This window comes from Morone saxatilis, unplaced genomic scaffold (genome assembly GCF_004916995.1).
Source record: "Morone saxatilis isolate NCDOM2014 unplaced genomic scaffold, NCSU_SB_2.0 Contig0, whole genome shotgun sequence".
Classification (NCBI taxonomy): domain Eukaryota; kingdom Metazoa; phylum Chordata; class Actinopteri; family Moronidae; genus Morone; species Morone saxatilis.
Window position 1 is genome coordinate 14,883,034 of NW_023339650.1, and position 13,423 is coordinate 14,896,456.

Genomic DNA, 13,423 nt, shown 5'->3' on the forward strand with positions numbered 1-13,423 from the left:
GCGGAGACAGCTTTTCACTTTAAAAGTGAAGACGTACCATCTTGATCTTGTAAAAGCAATTCAAATGTGCATAAAACATGAAAATACATCGTTTTTTCGCCATCAGAGCACGTAGCTTGTGGATCATGAATTATGTTTGATACGGGGACTTGCTGTGTCCACATGTTTTTCTTTCAGATTCAGGCTGCCATTATTAGCATCCTCTTGGGTTTGATGACGAGAGAGAAGTAACTCTAATTGTCATGAGCGGTTATCTTGTTTTTTAACTGATTTAACTGCAGAGAAGCTCATAGAGAGAAAGTGGGTTACCTGAGTTGACTCTCCTGTAATGGTTAACCACCTCTGTAGTCTCTTGAGCAGACTATTGATGCTATATTCTGCTGTCAGTCTAAATACTGCAGGCAGTGATTAACATTATTCATCGTCTGGTACAAGGTAAATCTCATTAGATTCAGCTTCTAAGTGGCTAATTTAATAGCTGTTGATTGGTTGATCAGATTTAATATTATAGCTCAATCACCATAATGACATGATTACTATAAATGATGATTATTGTGATAATGTGCAGAAGGGAATAATGGATATTCTTCTGTACAGCATGCTGTCAATATATTGTATCAGCTCTGTGTGTGTATGTGCTTGTGTATCCAGCAGCAGGGTCAGACAGGCCCCGCATCGTCTCAGCCCAACCTGCTCCACATGCCCCACAGACAGAGTCCCCTCCACCAGGCCTCTTCCTCCTCCTCCACCTCCTCCTCTTCCTCGGCTCTCAGCGTGGGGCAGCTGGTCAGCAGTAAGTGTCCGACACACCTCACAAAAACACAACATGCCTTCAAAACACCCAAAATACAATTCACTGACTCTTGTAGCGTTGATATGACAGTGAATGTGCATTAAAGGGTAAGGTCAAGGGTAATTTCCTAGATCAGCTCATCATCAAACGTTATCAAAACAGGAGGAAGTAGTGCATTCGGGGACTATTTTCAGCAGTGGATTAACACACATTTGGTGCTCAAATGAGCAGCGGGACCTTGTACTTTGACTCACAATAAACTAAAGTGCGAGTGTTCAACCTATTGAAGGAACGTGATGCTCCGTTCAACAGCGTTTTTATGTGTTTTCAATAGTTTTTGGACAACAGTGGAGCTCTCTCTGACTCTCTGGAGTCGATTCATTGTTGGTTTTGGTCTTTTCATGGGATTTGTTGACAATGAATAGAATTATATCACCACATGTAACCTTAAAAATAAGTGAAGCAATCTGCCAGTCCAGTGTGAAAAGTAACGTTTTTCTCTGATGTAAAGCAGCTTCTTTAAAGCATTTTCTTCTTCAAGAGCAGATAATGACACTCAATTCTTTGAGTAAGTCGACTTTTATTGGAAATATTTTTTACTTTCTATTTTCTTACTTTGCTTTAGGAAAATACGACAATAATGAATGAAATCACAAATAAAAATCTTGGTAAGAGTGAGATTTATTATCTAGTTATATCAAATATGGACAGAAACTACATGATACACAGACCCACTCTGAACTGTTTTCAATGGAACGACTTTCCACTGAATAATTATTATCCAGAGTGACAGACACACACACAGTTTTTGTTTAGTTTTTTTAATGTTACGAGTATCACAAATTAAATTCAGTTGATCTCCATTGTATTGAGATCTGCATGAGTAGATATCAGACTAGAAACAACGCCTCAAGATTCAACAATGGCGGTCTCTCAGTGTCTACATTACTCTCAGTGACGACAGCCTTTGACTGATCCCCGCCTCCTACAATTGTTATATTTTTTTCCTGACTGTCAATTCTTTGGTTTATTAGACAATCTAAAGTGGCGTGTGTTCTGTATAATGAACATAAGTTTCATTCTCCCAATGCGGGGGCCCTTGGCAGAGCCTTATAAATCACTGGGCCACAGCCTGTCAGCATGCAGCTATTGCCTTTAAAAACTCTGTTTTATTCAGATAAATTTCATTTGTCAGAGTCGATTCTCCTAAACTCCATGTAAACTCATTTTAAAGGCAGCCACAATGCCACTGAATTTAATAAAAAACAAGTCGCCATTGATCAACTTGTTGTAGACACCGTGTTTAGTTTGTGTTTACTTGTAGCTGGGAAGATATCTTATAAACCGTTTTTGAGTCTGCACAAAATCTTTGTGTCTCAGTTCTGGGGTAAATAGAATTAATGCTTTATGCTGAGTATGAGTCATATCACTTCCTCTCAATATCACTTACAGCGTACATACACGAAGCAAAATCCCATGACAGAATCAGAGACGTCTGCTGAGAAGATGAAATGTCATTGCGTTCACTGGCCACAAACAAAGTGCCACAAACAGATAAAAAAACTGAGAATTTCTGTTACTGTTATTTAAAATAATCAGATGGGAAAATGTCAATCAGAAAACAGAATGCCAGCGATATTTTACCTCGAGGTTGTTTTTTTATTTTAACGTTTATTTGTCCAGAGAAAGTTGACTGTGCATACAAACTTTTTTTTTCCAGCAACACCCAACCTTAGCCCTCATTTCACCACAACAACCCCAGTCTTCTATTGGGCTCCAGCGAGCAGCTGCACTGGAACAAAATAGAGGTTAAAGTGCCTTGCTCAAGGGCTCTCATACCTCCATTTACAGCTGGCAATAATATGCTGTCTGTATCTGGATAAGTAGCATTGTCTGTGCAGTGTGACCACATTCTGCAATAACATACACAATATGTTTTTATGTTGAAGTCCAACATTTACTGCAGATTCAGGTAATAATTCTCTGTAGGTTCATCTCTACGAGGGATTGTTGCCATTCTATACGTTAAAAAATATAAATTATAATCGTTCTACTACTACACTAACTAATAGTAGTAGCAGCAGTTAGCAAGTCGTCCACACTAAAAGTGATTTAACAATGAAATGATTCTCGTTAAGTTATATGTGATGACAAAACTGACATAACAAGGATCCATATTAACACCAGGTGTAAATGCAAAGAGCTGTCTTTATCACAGCTCACATGTTAAGGTTATACACAAGGAGAGCGTAACTTATTCTCACATTTTCTAACTGGTGGGTCGCAGCTACAAACTTTATCATCATTAAGTCCAATTCAAGTACATTAGGAACGTTTCTACAAAAAGAAAAACTTCTTAAGTGAAGGACAGACAGATAAAAAACTTTGTCTGGCACATTGGGTGCCATTAAGTCCTGGCTCATAATAGACGAGTCGTACCTGTAATTTGAATTAATATGAAGGTTTTTCTCATTTCACTTTTCAGAAGAGAACTTGTTATTGTCCTGCTGTAATTATTAAGATCATCAGCGTATTATTGCTGTGAAGAAAAGTAAAGAAAAGCTTTTGGAGGCTCCAGAAATTGTCTCCATTGTTTCAGTGTTTTTTAATTTGTCTTTTAAAACATTTAATTCAGTTTTTTCTGTGAAAGCTTTACTCCACCGTTCATTATTGCAAAATAAATCAAGCTTTAGGGTTTAAATCTTAAATCATGTTTGGGTTTGCGACTTAATGTCTACAGACAAATAATGGATCCAGAGTTTAGACCAGTTGAGCACCGCCGCTCTAGAGTGCCATTAGTCTTTCAAACCACTGAGTAAATAGACTCTGTTGGGAATGATGAAGAGATGCTCATCAATGTGGAGATGATGGGACCCGAAGCTGTGAGTGCTCATCCCTCCCATTTAGTCGTCTCGGAGTCTCTAGTCCCTCGTCTTCCAAGTGTTCACACGTCTGGAGCACGCCGCACACGCTACACGTCACTTATGAGGCACAACGAGATGGCAGGCCCATAGATTTTTGCTTAAATACGCTTGGAGGATTCCTTTAATAATTCATTGATAATGACCAAGATGAATAATTCAGAGGCACAAACTTTGCTTTAGTAAGCAGGATGCCAGGGCACCTGACATTGATGTACAATGTGAAATCACTTTTTATTAGCGGGGAAATTCTTCAAAATGATTCAGTGAAGTTTTTCTGCTCAAATGCGGAGATTCACAAACAGCATTTCTTTGTATAAAGAGTGTTCTCTGTGTGTGTTCCTCTGCACGAGGCTCGCTGGTGGTTTGAAGGCCTGAACTGTCTTCACCAGCGGTCAGATGGATAAAATAATGTCTTTATACATTATTTAATATTTATTTGAGAGTGCTAGCTTTAGAATATGTGTATTCATACAGAAAACTAGAAGAGAGATAGAAGAAAAAGAGCCACAGTATCTGCTGTGTGTCTGCTCAAGATCTATCCATCTATTGAATTAACAAGCTCTGTGTCGTATGGTTTTGTCCATATTGCTTTTGTGTGCGAGATTAAAGATTTACACTTGCAAGTCAGAGCCATGACATGCCTGCATTCACACCTCAGATGAATTTATTCTTCAAATATCGCTCAGATACATGCAGTTTACCACACAAGGGCAAAGAGAAATAATAAGTTCTGACCCAGAGCAGGGCTACTTTTTTGTTGTTTAGAGACGATCATGATCACATATGTCTGGGTGTTTGCTTCATTCACTCTGGAAAATGAGGTAAGCGACGGGGGAGCAGAGGGCTAATAAAATGAGACGTGTGTGTTGTATTGTAGACCCGCAGACCGCCCCCAGCGAGGTGGATGGGGTCAATCTGGAGGAGATTCGTGAATTCGCCAAAGCATTCAAGATCCGCCGGCTGTCCCTGGGCCTGACACAGACTCAGGTGGGCCAGGCGCTCAGCGCTGCCGAGGGGCCGGCGTACAGCCAGTCTGCCATCTGCAGGTAAGAACAAACAAAGAGGGTAAAAGTCTAACAATAAAGCGTTCATTATATCTGACCAGTGTGTCCTAATTCTGTCAAATGAGAGCAGATGAAGTCGTGCAGCCTCACTGAGTTGTCTGGTGCTCATAACTGCCATCCATTTTTCATTCCATGTTGTAACAGACATTATTAAGATATTAAAATACATAATTGACTATCACCACCCTGACAAACGAAGCTCTCATGTCTGTACTTACCCACCTTCCTCTCACTTCCCTCTCACCCGCTGACATGACAGCCTCGCGTTACTTATGCAAAATACATACAAAGTATTACACGAAGCACTTAAAGCATTTAATAATTTCTAAGGCCCATTGCCGGTCGCTCCGCTTGAACATGAGAGAGCTTGACGGCGATGATCTGTTAATAAGATTGCCATGTTTTACTGCTGCCACGAGGACAGTTTAGTCATAAATGGTGCATTATATATTCATGAGACAATCAGACAATCAGTGTTTCATGCGTCCTGTTGTTCCACTTGACTAACATTTTGTAAGAGGATGCCAAAGGAGCCATATTTCTCTTTCAATTCAGAATAGTTGGGCTACATCATGCCCAAATATGAAATTTTTAAGAGAAACAAATAGTAAAATCAGTAATTTTACAATAAGAAAAAGAATTGTAGTAGAAGTGTAAGATTAATTAAAATGTTTACAAATGGAAGTTAATGTTTTAAAAATGTAATTAAAGGATCCATTTTTGACAACTTAACACAGAATTTAACACAATCAAAGCCAGTTTTTCCCATTTTCGGATAAATATTCCTATTCCCGTATTAATTTTAATGTCCCTCTGCAATGCATGTGCTTTGCTGACGACCTGTACTGTTTATGTGACGCGGCGCTGCCACGCACTTTTAAAAATTTCATCACATCAACATCAAACGAGCGATAAAATGTGAAACAGTACAGGGGCCAGGGTTCTTATGAGGCCCAGCCATCTCTGACTAATGTTTAAAGTCTTAAAATCACACATAAAATATTTACAGCCAGGAATAATTCAAATATTTATAACATACATTAAAAGCCATTAGCTTCAAAAATAAACACTCTGTGGGCTGTTATTCATGCCGTTAAGACAATTTTTTTTGTTTGTATGACATCGGACATGACAACCTGATGTTTTAAGTAGAGGGGCAAACTTCACATGCTTTAGTTTAGTTAACATCAACATAGACATGAAGTTTGAGGAGAAGCGGGACGTCACGGTAGCTCTGGGGCTCCGGCTCTGAACCCAGACAGTGAACAGACACTGACAGATGCTTCCATCTTGTCTCCTTTCATTGCTCACTATGTTTCCAGGGACTTTATTAGTTTATCTTAACAGGCACATGCATTACATGAGGGCATCATCAAACCAATGATGTACCAGTGTGTCGTCCTGTGGCTCAAATTTGGTTCGGTTTGGCTAATATGGGTATTAAAAAACACAAAATATTCTGATTTAAAACTGAAAAACTTCTCTTTTTATTACATTATTAACATAGTAAATGTGTTATAACTTGTCTTTCACACTGCTGAGAATTCTGAGTCCCATTATAAACTCTTAGATTGCTTTCCTCAGTTAAATCTTTAAAAAGACACATCTGACTCAGCATAAATAACTTACATACACAGCTTATAAAAGCATAAACAGCCATATTTTATCAATAGTCCTGAGTAGTGCTAAACAATAAACTTAAGTCACTGATCTTATAAACCTCTTACGATTCAAATTTACTTATATCACAAGTGTAGGATAATTGAAATGCCTTTACAATAATAATAATAATATTAATACACTTTTTATATAGCACAATTTGTGTGTAAAATGCAACACAAAGCCAAGAAAAACAATTATTTTCAAACATATATTTAAAAAAATTCTATAAAATAATTTTATATTAAACAAAATAAATTAATTTATAATTAATTAAATCAGTCAGTGTTTAATGTTTTTCACAACATAAAGCGGCTTTACAAGAACTTTGCCTAATAAAACACTTAAAGCCTTTAATGCCAGCTCTCAGTGTTTTACTGTAGGGTTGAGCGATATGCATTAAATACTTAATTACAGTATTTTTAATTTTCTATCATTATATCACTATGTATATATATATATATATATAGTCACAAAATACATGTTTGGAGAACGAGTTGAGAAATTGTTACTGGACAAAATAACCAGACATGAATGTCCAGATACACCAGATCACATTTATTTCAAAGTCATATAAAAACGATTTTGCCATAAAAACGTCTCGTTCAATGATTCAGTGAACTACTAATACAACAGAAACCACAATATAGTTTAGAATAACATATTGTCTCCCTATAAATATTGTTATATCACCCTTTCCTCCTTGATAGTTTTCAATACATGTCTATAAACAAACAGTAGCTTTATCTTTAACTTTAATTAAACAGTACAAATGTAACACAAGCGAACCAACATGACATGATTTACTGTCTTCATATACTGTAGATTTTAGGTCATACTGGCTTATACCTTTCACACAGCTCTCACTGGTCCATGACTGTAAACCCCTCAGGGAAACTGTAACATACAGCAGCCTCCTAAGGTACTTTTAAGAAGAGCCAGAAAGGCTGAAGGTGCATTCAGGGCCATTTCTCCCTCGTGCTGATGCACTAGTGGAGGGAGTGCATACTCCAGCTGAGCAGCTCTCAACTCATTTTAGTATCTTCGCTTCCTGTTGATCCATGAAATGTCCTGTCTCTGGTGACTCCTCATATTTACTAATGTATTCCCCGCAGTATGGAGCCCTCCTCTTTCCACTGTTTAGGAGGAGGACGCGGGTTATAAATAATACCGCCTGTCGACAAGGAGGAAAGCACCAACGAGGTGTAGAAACAGAGGAAGTTCATGCATGCATGGGCATCTCGCCCCTCGCTATTGTCTGCAGCTGCTTACCTCGCCATTAAAAATGTCTTGTGTGCATTGTTTGTTCCACAGAGAGCCAGAGAGACTCCTTGTAGATCTCTGCTGTCGTTTCCATCAGAGCTGTCAGTTCAGGAGTCATTTTACTAAAAGCACTCACACACTTTACACTCATGTTTGTCCCAGAAACACCGAAAACCTCCCCAATTAATAGGCATGTGATGTTAAATGAAGATTTCACTGTCTGTTTTGTAGATATTCTGCATCCCAGAGGACAATTTAGTCACACAAAACCAGAATCTCACACAGACGCACCATTTAAAACAATCAAATAACAATAAATATTCTTTAAAGCATCAGAGGAATCATAGATGAATGACATCTAACATGCAGTTGTGTTGCAGTACACTCCAGTGGTAAGTCTGATGTTTCAACCAGGCAGTTTCAGACGTCACTAGAGTCCTGATGTGCTCCTTCAATTAAAAACACATTTTCTGTAATGGGACATCCGGACAGCCCACAATGTGTTACGTAACTGTCATTGGTTCGAGCCTAACAGGAACTTTACCGCGTATTTTCCTGACAAAATTGGCAAAAGAAACAACAATTAACCCCAAAGAATGTCAGATCAGTTCAGCTTTAAGCGACAATCATGTCCCAGTCTGTAAATAATAGAGCCAGACAAACATTTACTGTCAGCGTTTAAAGTTGATTATAGTTTCTTTAAATACAGTCCGTCAATTAGTCATGTTAACGTGTAAATCACCATAAATACAAAAAGTCTAAAACAACATAACAACTTATAAGAATCTGCAGCTTTCTCCATTAGCAGACATTTTTTCATTGGTGTAAAATCCCCTGAAAACAAGAATCGTTGTTTTTTTGTTATTTTAGAGTCATTTTATCTACATATGGAGCAGGTCTTCTTCCACACAGGCAGCCATGTTTCTACAGTAGCCCAGAACAGACAAAACCAAACTCTTTGGCTCTAGATTGGGTCACTCACGTTTTTTGTTGTTCCCTCCTACATAGTTGGAAGCCTGAGTTGTGATGAAATTTCACCGCTAGATGCCACTAAATCCTATACACTGGTCCTTTAAAAGATCCATAAATAAAAGTCTGGGTGAAAAATAAATATAAATGTCAGTATTGACCTCATAACTCAGGTCAATAACACCATAATTACTATGTGAAATTTATTTTTTTAGGGATTTTATTTGTGTCTGTAGCCATAAAACCTCTAAACAAAATTAACATTTTCTCCTAAGTCAGCATACTTACTTACTAACATAACAGACACGAGATGAATTCATCACTTTACTGTCAAACAGCAAAACCATCATCTTCCTCATATATCTAACTCTAATCCCACACACAGTATCTGTTCATATCGCAGTAAAAAAGCACCCGACAAAGTCACTGAGCTGCCAACTCTTAGTGTTTTTAAAAAAAGCTTCATTTTCCATTCTTACCTGTGAGTTGCTAAAATGCCGAGTATATGTGGAGTCAGAATTATGTGTAAAGTTGCAGGAACTTTCAGGATTAGAGTGTGTAAATGTATTCTCATTAAATATAAAATGAGACGTTGTTAGAGGATGAAAGAAAGTTTGAAAAATGTATTAAATGTACATTTTGATTAATAATTCAAGCTTTTTTTCTTTTTTTTGTAAATAAATGATGGTGCCATATTTAACTGCATGCATTAGTGGAGTTTTTGGTTTTTATTACCTGAGGGAAAGAAGAAATGGGATATTTATTTGGGAGTAATTGTTGTTTTTTCTGTTGATTTTAATTCATTTTTCCTTTTTAAGTACAGTATTTAAAACATTTAGTTAGATGTTTTGTATGTTTTTGGTTCAACCGGAGCTGATTTAGCCATCGGCAATATCTCCTTGCTCCACTATTGCCAATTTGGGACAGAGAACCACAACCTTCTCCAGAAAATTAACACACTACTGGCAACCATCACCTCCAGCTTCTGCAGCTGAGGTGTTTTCCAGGTGCTGAATACAGTGGAGTTTGGCTCGGATGTGTACCTGGACGTTAGTCTCAGTCCCTGTGGCATTCTGGTTGAGGAGACTAAAAGGCAGGCAGCTTATCCCTTGTTCTGGCAGGGCACCTAAGTAAGATTCTTTTTTCTCAATTCTCCCCAGACACACCATCCTGAGAAGCCACTTTTTCCTACCACAGGAAGCCCAAGAGAACACTATAGGTAGCAGTCTGACAGGCAAACTGAACCCTGGCCTTTTATATCCTGCCAGGTTTGAGAAGTTGGACATCACCCCTAAAAGCGCCCAGAAGATTAAGCCCGTTCTGGAGCGCTGGATGGCCGAGGCTGAAGCCCGCCACCGATCCGGCATGCAGAACCTGACTGAGTTTATCGGCAGCGAGCCTTCCAAAAAACGCAAGCGGAGGACCTCTTTCACCCCGCAGGCGCTCGAGATCCTCAACAGCCACTTTGAGAAGAACACACACCCCTCCGGACAGGAAATGACGGAAATAGCCGAGAAACTGAACTACGACAGGGAGGTGGTGCGTGTCTGGTTCTGCAACAAGAGGCAAGCCTTGAAAAACACAATAAAGCGTTTGAAACAGCCCGAACTCGGCCCGGCTGCGCCAATGGACCCTCTCACTGATTCTCTAGAGGAGCTCCCGAAATGAACGAGCTCTGCTCCGACTTAAAATAAAATAAAATAAGATTTAAAAAAAATGGAGTGGAAAAGTGGCAGCCATTAAAAACAACAAAAGGTTGGATGAACTCGTCTCGAAATGAGAACTGAGAAACGAACCCGAGTCACCCTGGAATGGACAGTCGTGAGTTTGGAAAACAAAAACTATGTGTTGTCAGTGTGATTACCACAGCTATGTAAATGACCTTGGCGAAAACCAAAAACATGAAAAAAGAGATTAATATCTTGAGAATTATGTAAAAACATACGGTGTGCTGTTTCAAAGAGTTTTAGATTCTGGCCTTACAGACCAGACTATCGCCCAAATTTTGGTTCCCACGAGGAGGGATTTAGTAAAGAGATCATACCAAATCAAAAACACTATTTACCAAAGTCTGTTGCATCTGAGTACTAAGAATAATTTTGTAATGTAAATGTGCTCTAAATTTTTACATTTGTACTGGCAAAAATCTAAAGCTATATGTGTGAGGTTGAGTATACATTTTATCTTTGTCTTCGCTTACTTTTTTCTTCATTGTTTGTATGTAAATATCTTTAAAAAAGAAAAAAAACTGGAAAAAAAACACTGTCTTTGAATTGAAATCACACCGATAAAGTTTCTCTTTTGGACGAAAAAAAAAATGATACTTTAACCTTTGCTGTTAAACAATTGCATAATAATGTCGTTTTTTGCCTCTGATTTGTGTTTCATCTGCAAATGTTTTCAGTCACGGTGTAACTTTGTACAACTTTTACAGGTATTTATTAATGATCTCATGAGATTGTTTCAGAGGACGGACGGAGGGAGAGAGTAAATTAAGGGACTTTTCACATGATGATGATGATGATGATGATGAGGGGTTTCAGTGTCTGTCAAAGTCTACTGCAGCTTTGTTTTGAGCTACTGTGTCGATCTGTTGCCAAAGCCTGATAGCCAAAGAACACATAAATTTCAGCTCAAGGACTGGTGAAGATTTTACCTTTTCCATTTATTTTGGCTTTTCTTCCTCCCCCTCCTCTTTTTTCTAAAGTGTTTCACTCTGTGGATCAATTTTAACAACAACAACAAAAACAAAAAAAACACACCATCATGTCAAACAGCTGCAACAGTGAGTCTCTTTCACGGCAATATAGAAAAAAGTGTTTCTTTTTAAGCAAGTTCTCCTCTGCATGCTTCAACTCAAACCACATGACGAAGGATTATTAATGAGGATATGACCCAAAATTAACATTAATAACTGAATATCACTAAAAATAACACATTATTTTACACGTTAAACCCTTTAATTAAGGCCTAAAATCAAATAAACGTGTGGTTGAAGCCTGTTTGTTGCCACTGACTAAAACTACTGAGCTCTTTCCAGTTCAGCTGTTGTTGTTTTTTTATAAACCTGAAAAGATAAATGTTGTTTTCTTTTATATTCTGCATCCATCAGCTCAGTGAAGGTTTACAGATGTTACAATCAACCATTTTTTAATGCGTTTGATTGATTTCTACTGCAGTAAAATGCTTTAAAAGGTTCATTTCCAGAGATTATCTTCAAATATCTCATGTATTTGTGGTTATTTGTGATGGAAATCTACATAGAAATTGTTCATTTTACATATTACTTTGTGAGAAATGTCAATATTATATAAAGAAAACCCCACAAATATTTGAATTTCACAAAAAAAAACCCTCACAGGAAAAAGAATAAAAAAAAGAGAGGTGAATGTTGAGAATAAGTGTCACATGTCAGAACGAGTGAACTTAATTTGAAGTGAGGTGAAATTTGATGCAATTTATTCAGAATCATGTGTCTGCTCGATATCTGTCCTTCCATGTCACATTGGTTATCTCAGTCTTTCAGTCCCCTGTGCACTGCTGTGTTCTTCTTCACTGCCTGTAAAACACACACAAACACACACACACACACACACACACTCGGTAAAAGTTGTCACATGAAGAAGCTTTACATGTATTCCTAAATTCCTTTTGGTGCACAGAGACTTTTTTTAATATAATTTTTATGATATATTCAAGTATTTAAACTTAATTTCCATTCATCTTTTTAATTTTTTTTTTTTGTATTTCCACATAATTTTTATGTTACTTCCAGTATTTCGTTCGGGCAAATCTTTTGGCCAAGAAACTACATGTCTGCATCCACCCACCAGACAAACGTGAGAGAGAGAGAAAGCAGCAGGCTCCTATGGATCTGTTATGAGGCTTAACAATAAAGCTGTAACCAAAACCAAAAAGATAAAATAAATAAAATAAAACGAAGACACAGGAAGGAGTTATGCCTTCGCTCAACTTTTCAATGCTGGACCAAAGCTCTATAGTTATGCACATTGTACAGAGAAATAGATTCATGATGTTGACAATCTTTTAAAAAATCTGAGATAAAAAAAAGAATTGAAAGAGTTAGAAATGTACAGTAAGTTCATCCAAGGTTTACCTCAGTACTGTTCTTGTGAGAATCATACTAAAACGCCATACAAGCAGCAGCAGGTCAGAAGAAAAAAAGATTACTCTACACTGTGTGTGTGTCGGTGTTCACCTTCGATGTGTTTTTATTTATTATTACGTGACACATGATTGTTTTTATTTCTTCGTGAAGTGGTTTTCCTGAGCCACACGTGACTCTCTGGTCATCTTTTTTTTATTTATTTATTTATTATTATTATTGTCGTATTATTTCTCATTCGTCGTTGGTGTTTTCACCTCTCAGTTTTCACAGAACCTGTAGACCCGCGTAGAGGAAAAAGGAGATTACAGTAACGTTGCTCTTAACCCAATTAGGATGATTTTAGTGAATCAACCTTTAAAAATGCTTTTTGTGAAATTTTACTAACACAAACAAACTGGTTTGATGTTTTGTTAATAGACGAAGAACTCGAAACCAAAGCCGAAGAGCCTGCAGAGGTTGGTTTTAATTTTTTTATAGACTGAAAACTGTACTTAATCTATAGAGCAATATCTGTTTGGTCAGTTAAGCAGCACTTTGTGTATTTCCAAAAAAAAAAAAAAAGCTTCAAGTATGTCACATTGATTTGTACCATAATTAGTAATAAACAATTGTTTGACATGAA

The 13,423-nt window shown here is 37.5% G+C and overlaps 1 protein-coding gene across 1 annotated transcript in view; it reads left to right on the forward strand.

The window, feature by feature from the left end:
• The window catches only part of pou6f2 (POU class 6 homeobox 2), a 67,864-nt gene extending 54,441 nt beyond the window's left edge, over positions 1-13,423 (forward strand). Inside the window, exons 7-9 of the mRNA XM_035652666.1 lie at positions 652-793; positions 4,595-4,763; positions 9,833-13,423. Of these exons, the coding sequence (XP_035508559.1) occupies positions 652-793; positions 4,595-4,763; positions 9,833-10,340 (819 nt within the window). The 3' untranslated portion in view covers positions 10,341-13,423. The remainder of the gene's footprint in view (positions 1-651; positions 794-4,594; positions 4,764-9,832) is intronic.